Source organism: Archocentrus centrarchus, chromosome 7, assembly GCF_007364275.1.
Source record: "Archocentrus centrarchus isolate MPI-CPG fArcCen1 chromosome 7, fArcCen1, whole genome shotgun sequence".
In the NCBI taxonomy this organism is placed as follows: domain Eukaryota; kingdom Metazoa; phylum Chordata; class Actinopteri; order Cichliformes; family Cichlidae; genus Archocentrus; species Archocentrus centrarchus.
Genome location: NC_044352.1, coordinates 35,992,982 through 35,999,509, shown reverse-complemented (window position 1 = coordinate 35,999,509; position 6,528 = coordinate 35,992,982). Strand labels below are relative to the sequence as shown.

Here is a 6,528-nt window from a genome sequence, read left to right as displayed (position 1 = left end):
AATCTATTATCTGAAATTCAAATTAAAGGTCTCAAGTTGGCCCAAGCAATTTAAACCTACAGAAAATATAACAAAAGGGAAATTGTTTCCATGGAGTAATTTCACTTCATATAAATAGTATACATCATAACAGTGTTACTCACTCAAGTCAGTCTGATGAATTTTAAAATGAAAGTCCTCCAAACGTGCTTTTTCTTCTGAATTTGTCATGCTCTCATATGTAAACATCTTGTCCCCCTGCTACGCCAAGCCTACCTCGGAATTTGAGCGAGAGAGATATAACTGAAGCCATACCGGCTTGGACCTCACCTGGATTAACAAGGTCTGCACCAGGTGTTGAGGAGCCAGGGCATACTGATGATAAGCGGGCTACTGGAACAAGGATATGGCACAAGTGGATGTGAGATGAGAATTGGGGACTGTGGGAATGTTTCCACACCTGCAATCCCAGTGAAAGGACTTACATAAAGAGGATGTGGGACTAATGGCCTCTTTGACACGCAACATCCAGACTGACACTGAAACAACTCATAGCTTAGTGGTCCAAAATCTGTAAGAAGCAACTGTCACAACTAGAGATTGACGAGGTACAACACAAATGTTACTGCAAGTGGGAGCCAGGACGACAGGTCAGGAGGGAGATATCATCATCCCCACACTTTGAGGTTGGGCACCAAGCCCCAGTAACAACTGGTACGTTGAATGCCAGAACTCCTGACATGAAAGATAAGATCACGGCTAAGCTGGAAACCTGGACCCCCCCTGTGGCCCTCTAAAGTTCTACTAAAATATGTGAATTCAGCACTACGGACAGTCCCTACTTCGACCATCACTGGAACCAGTGATCCTTGAGATGCTTGGCTATAAGATGAACAGCCACAAGGAGCAGTACCCTCAGTGGAAAAGACGACAATATAAAGCACCTTGAGGCAACTTGCACTATATAAATAAAATTGAATTGAATTGAATGTTTGAGTGGTACTCTATCTATAATGGTGTACCAAATGATAATCCTTTTGCTTTAATTCTGTCATGCCTGTCATGGTGCTTTGTTGCTGGAGGAGGTAGACCCCAAAAATGCAGGACTCACAAGTGAAACTGAACTGAAAGGGTGTTTATTGAGTAATGACAAAAAGAACAGAGCTTACACTGGGGTGGACAGGTGCCAGAATTAGATACATGAAAGCTAAACCAGAATAGTGATACACAGCAGCGGGGATAATAGACAACGATGCAACAATGAACAGAAGGAAACTGAGGGCTTAAACACATATCAGGTAATCAGGGCAAGAGGAAACAGCAGGTGAAGCAAATGAAACTAATAACAGGGGAAGCAAAACTAAACACAACGCACAAGGAACACAAGACTGTCAAAATAAAACAGGAAGTGACAAACCACGATACACACAGATCAGACACGGGGTACTGGCACACAGACACGAGACGGAGACGCAGACTAGTCACAACACTGGGAATAAAACTCACTATGAAAACACAGGATGTCAGGGGCAAGACAAAAGGACAAAACAGACACAAGACCACAGATGCAGGGGAGACAGGGACAAAGGGAAGAAGAACACCAAAACCAACTGGGAAATAACAAAACTTCAGGGAAAATAAAAGTAAACACAAAACACTGGGCAGACGGCCCAGGACAATGACAAATTCTTTATGATACGATTCTTTCCACCATTCCAACATTCCATTCAGTTCAAATCAATTCAATTCCATTCCATTCCATTCAGTTCAATTCAATTCAATTCAATTCCATTCCATTCCATTCCATTCCATTCAATTCAATTCAATTCAATTCAATTCAGTTCAAATCAATTCCATTCAATTCCATTCAATTAAATTCAAAGATCTTTATTGTCCTCTAAGGGCAATTATTTCCACAGCCAGTAGTACAAAAATTTTAAAAACAGTTATAACTTAAGAACATGCATAAACATCCATCTATTCTACTCTTCTCTTTTTGAATCCTAACAGACTTTTTGACTGTGATTTTTGTAATTTAGTTTAAAACAGCCATAAAATATCTGAAACTTTTAAAAACAGAACTGAACTAATGAAACAAGACAGCAAGATTTTAAAAATGCTCAATATAATTCTTAATTTTCTATGATGTTCAGCTTGTCCTTTATATCATCAGTAATAGGAACGAACTGAAACTGGAGCATTTGCAGAAGTAAAGCTGTTGATGGAGAATCAACCTGAAAGAGTAAATCATTAAAAAGATTAAAATGAATTGATAATGAGTCAGGTCATGAACCCAGGGAGGGCACTCTACTGAGGGCCTGCTGTTAGTGTTTCACTATTGTTGGCTGCCTTCTGTTGTTTCCTATTTATAGACCTCTCTCTTTTTAATATCTCTGTTACTCCTCCCACCATCACCCTTGAATTTTGTGGGATAGGTCAAGAGCTTTTTTAGTTCCACACTCTGCTAACAATAAAGGCTGAGGCAGTTACTAGTGTCAGTAGTTGTCCTGTATCTGAGTGCAGTGTTGTGCCAACGGCAGGAACAGAAAAGCAACCATGGATGATGTATATAAAGCAGCGGTGAGTACTGATAATGTCAAATATGATATGCTGTTTTATTTCTCATTTTCATATACAGGACCTCTAGAGTATATATTTATTGGGCAATTATAATTACAACATTATTTTATATTAGAAGAGAGGCTGTATGGTTGTTTTTAGCCAGCTTTTAGAGGCCCCCTGAAATTCCAAAGTCGAGGTCAGTAGTTACAGAACGAAATACCCACAAGCTACAGGAAAATCCAGTAAATAATAATAAGTCCCAGTCCAATCAGCCTTGTGTACCAGCGTAATACATTTTACCACAGTATTAGACAAATTCAGGGTATATAGAATGGAGAATTTATGGGTAAGTCAATACATTTCGGAAACAGAAAATTATTTGAATATTTGCTCGAGGTCAGTGTCACTTGTGGCCAAATCCTGATGCATGATGTTGGAGCCATGCCACTGGTTTGAAAAAAGTTTGAAAAAGTCACATATGTATAAATAAATGGGGCCTGACAAGAGAACAAAGAACAGCTGGACAATTCAAGGGGAAGAAGAGAAGTGACAGCTGCTGACCCTGTCAACTCCCCACTTCCATAAGCAAGAATAGCAAGTGAAGAAATTAGTGTCACATTGCAGTCCATACTGAGAGTAGGAATGAAACTGGAGAAATGAAACTCTGCTCCAGTTGTAGAGTGGGGAAAAAAATTAACAAGTGAAAAACACAAACGAGTTAATGTCAATTTTCTATTTTCCTCCAGGTTGAAAACTTGACAGAGGAGCAGAAAAATGGTGAGGAAACTACTTTATCTGTATTGGATGAGAAATGCTTCATTTATCTCACGTTCAGGAAATTCTTCTGTTACAGCTGAAATGATGATTAACTGCAGGTGCCTGGCTGTCAGACAGATATATTGTATTATAGAGGGTGATAGCATATTTACCACTGCGTAAGTCACTCTGCCTCTCTAAGATGCTCTTTTGATAATGAGACATATTACTAAACCCAGTTAGCTGTAAATCCAGATCTTTCCTTGGTGTACCAGTTTGTTTTTCCTTTTGTGGCCCCTTATTTTTATATATATATATATATATATATATATATATATATATATATATATATGTATATATTCCAAGTATAAACTTTTTTTTTTTCATATTCCATTGGGGGAAAAGTATGGGTTTATGAGATCTATGAATTTTGTGATGCCCATGAACTTGTGTAACGTTGAAGTAATTTTTGTCTTCATTGGTATGATATTTTAAATATTGATTTCGAAATCGTATTGGCTGTTTGTTATTCTGCGCAACAGTCTGAGTAACAGCTACTCTTTCATTTTAGAGTTCAAAGCTGCATTTGACATCTTCATCCAGGATGCAGAGGATGGCTGCATCAGTACCAAAGAATTAGGAAAGGTGATGAGAATGCTGGGACAGAATCCCACCCCTGAAGAGTTACAGGAGATGATTGATGAGGTGGACGAGGATGGTATGTCAGTATTATTGTGTGGGATCACTTCACTGCAGCCATCAGGAGTATGTTTATTTCATGGCATGATTTAAGGGGAAAACAGGATTTAAAAAAATTTTTTTTTTAATTTAAAAGATGAAAAATGCAACATGATACCAACACAAGGAGTCCTGATTTTATGCTGTATTCTCACAGGCAGTGGGACAGTAGATTTTGATGAGTTCTTGGTTATGATGGTCCGCTGTATGAAGGAGGAGAGCAAAGGAAAATCAGAGGAGGAGCTGGCTGAACTTTTTCGCATGTTTGACAAGTAGGTTTCTTTTTGCTCTTTCTGTTCACGCACTACAGAAAATCATTATGAAATCCAAAGGAAACACCATCAACTTAATATATGAAAAATCTTTGCTGACTCCTACTAGGAAATTGAGAGAATTATTAAAGTCAGAACTCTGAACTCTGTTGGTCAATACCAATCAATACCAATAACCTAACTCTGCACGAGACAATATTAGAAATAGATAACATGTTTCATTCAGCACAGTACAGTAAAACACCTCAGTGCTAAAAGAGTGTAATTCAACAAATATTCCACATGAGTATGAGACTGATTGATTTATTTTGTGTTAAGGAATGGAGATGGTTACATAGACTTAGAAGAGCTGAAGGCCATGCTGGAGTCCACTGGAGAGGCCATCACTGAAGATGACATCGAAGAGTTGATGAAGGATGGAGACAAAAACAACGATGGCAAAATTGACTATGACGGTACGGGAGCTAACAATTAAAATTTGCACAAAACAACTTCTCCTTACAAAATAACCAAATACATTTCATCAAATTTACAAACCAATCTTGCTTTTCACTGAAGAATTCAGAGTCATCATTTTAATGGTTATTAAAGGTCTTTTTAAGGAAAAAATAAATCATTGATCATTTTCAGCCTGCAGTAGCCAGGAATTGAACCACTGACCTTCCAATCAGTAGGTGACCTGCTCTACCTACTGAGCTACAGCCACTGGAAAGGACTGTTTAAGGTCCTTAACCCATCAGCAGGACCGATATCTGCTCCTTTGTACAAGGAGGAACAGGATGAGCACTGCCAGACCTTCAAAATGACCTCCAGCAGCCACTGGTGTGAATGTCTCTGACCAAACAATCAGAAACAGATTTCATGAGGGCGGCCTGAGGGCCTGACGTCGTCTTGTGGGCCCTGTGCTCACTGCCTGGCACCGTGGAGCCTTTGCCACAGAATACCAGAATTGGCAGGTCCACCACTGCCACCCTGTGCTTTTCACAGATGAGTTCACCCTGAGCACATGTGACAGACATGAAATGATCTGGAGAAGCCGCGGAGAATGTCATGCTGCCTGTAACATCATTCAGCATGGTCTAGGGAGAGGCTAGGCTACAACACCCTGACTGGACCCAGTGTCAGACCCAATGCTGGTGCAGTGGGTAAATACTTTAGCTTTCTACCTATCTAACATTTACACTCCGATGAATACATCGGGAGCAAATTGGGGTTCAATATCTTGCCCAAGAATAATTTAGCATGCAGACAGGAGCAGCCAGGAATCAAACCACCAACCTTCCTGAGCCACAGGCTCCTCCTGATGGGTTCCTCCTCATGCATGATAATGCTCAGCCTCATGTGGTAAGAATATCCTGGAGGATGAAGGTATTGATACCATGGACTGGCCCCTACAATCACCTTACCTAATTCAATAGAACACCTCTGGGACATTATGTTTTGGTCCATCTGAAGTATAATGTTTCACCTCAGACTGTCCAGGTGCTCAGTGATGATCCAGATCTGGGAGGAGATTTTCCAGGATCCAGCCACCATCTCATTAGGAGCATTCCCCTACATTCTCAGGCATGCAAACAAGCATGTTGGGGCCATACAAACCATTGAGTGCCGTTTTGATTTGCTGCAATTAAATTTTGGTAAAATGGATTAGTGTGCCCCATCATTTTTTCACTTTGATTTTCAGGGTGTCTTTGAATTCTGCACAGACCTGTGTAGGTTGATAGTTTTCATTTTCATCAAACGATGTAGCATCCTTTCATTCCTAACACATTACCCAGTCCATATCAATGTAGATATCCAGCATTTTATCCTAGTGTCACCTGATATGAAGTGTTTTTTTGAGCAGTGTATATACACGGTCATGGATAATAGCTGTCTAATAGCTTTACTGATGATACTGGTGTACTGACTTGTTGATTTTCTCTGACAGAATTCCTGGAGTTCATGAAAGGTGTTGAGTAAAGGATTCTGCTCGAGGCTTCGCATTACATCATCTTCCATCTTTTTGGCAATATTGGCAATGTCATCAAAAGCCCTTCATGAAGATATCCCTCCACCATTTATACTTGAAAAAAGGTGACTGGAAGTCCAGTTGGCTTTTTTCAAGCTCCAGAAACTACCATGACCTGGATGACTGAGAACCTACACAGTCACTGCCATTTATCAGTTTTATAAGGCGCTTGCCAGTTTTTCTTATACTATACCATGAAGGCCTTTTCAG

At 39.8% G+C, this 6,528-nt stretch overlaps 1 protein-coding gene across 1 annotated transcript; it reads left to right on the top strand.

The window, feature by feature from the left end:
- Positions 1-2,428: 2,428 nt before the first annotated feature.
- Positions 2,429-6,522, top strand: LOC115783179 (troponin C, slow skeletal and cardiac muscles-like). Its single transcript, XM_030733882.1, has 6 exons — positions 2,429-2,559; positions 3,288-3,318; positions 3,869-4,015; positions 4,193-4,307; positions 4,626-4,762; positions 6,238-6,522. Exons 1-6 carry the CDS (start codon positions 2,536-2,538, stop codon positions 6,267-6,269), a joined length of 486 nt encoding a protein of 161 aa, XP_030589742.1. The 5' UTR covers positions 2,429-2,535; the 3' UTR covers positions 6,270-6,522.
- Positions 6,523-6,528: the final 6 nt, after the last annotated feature.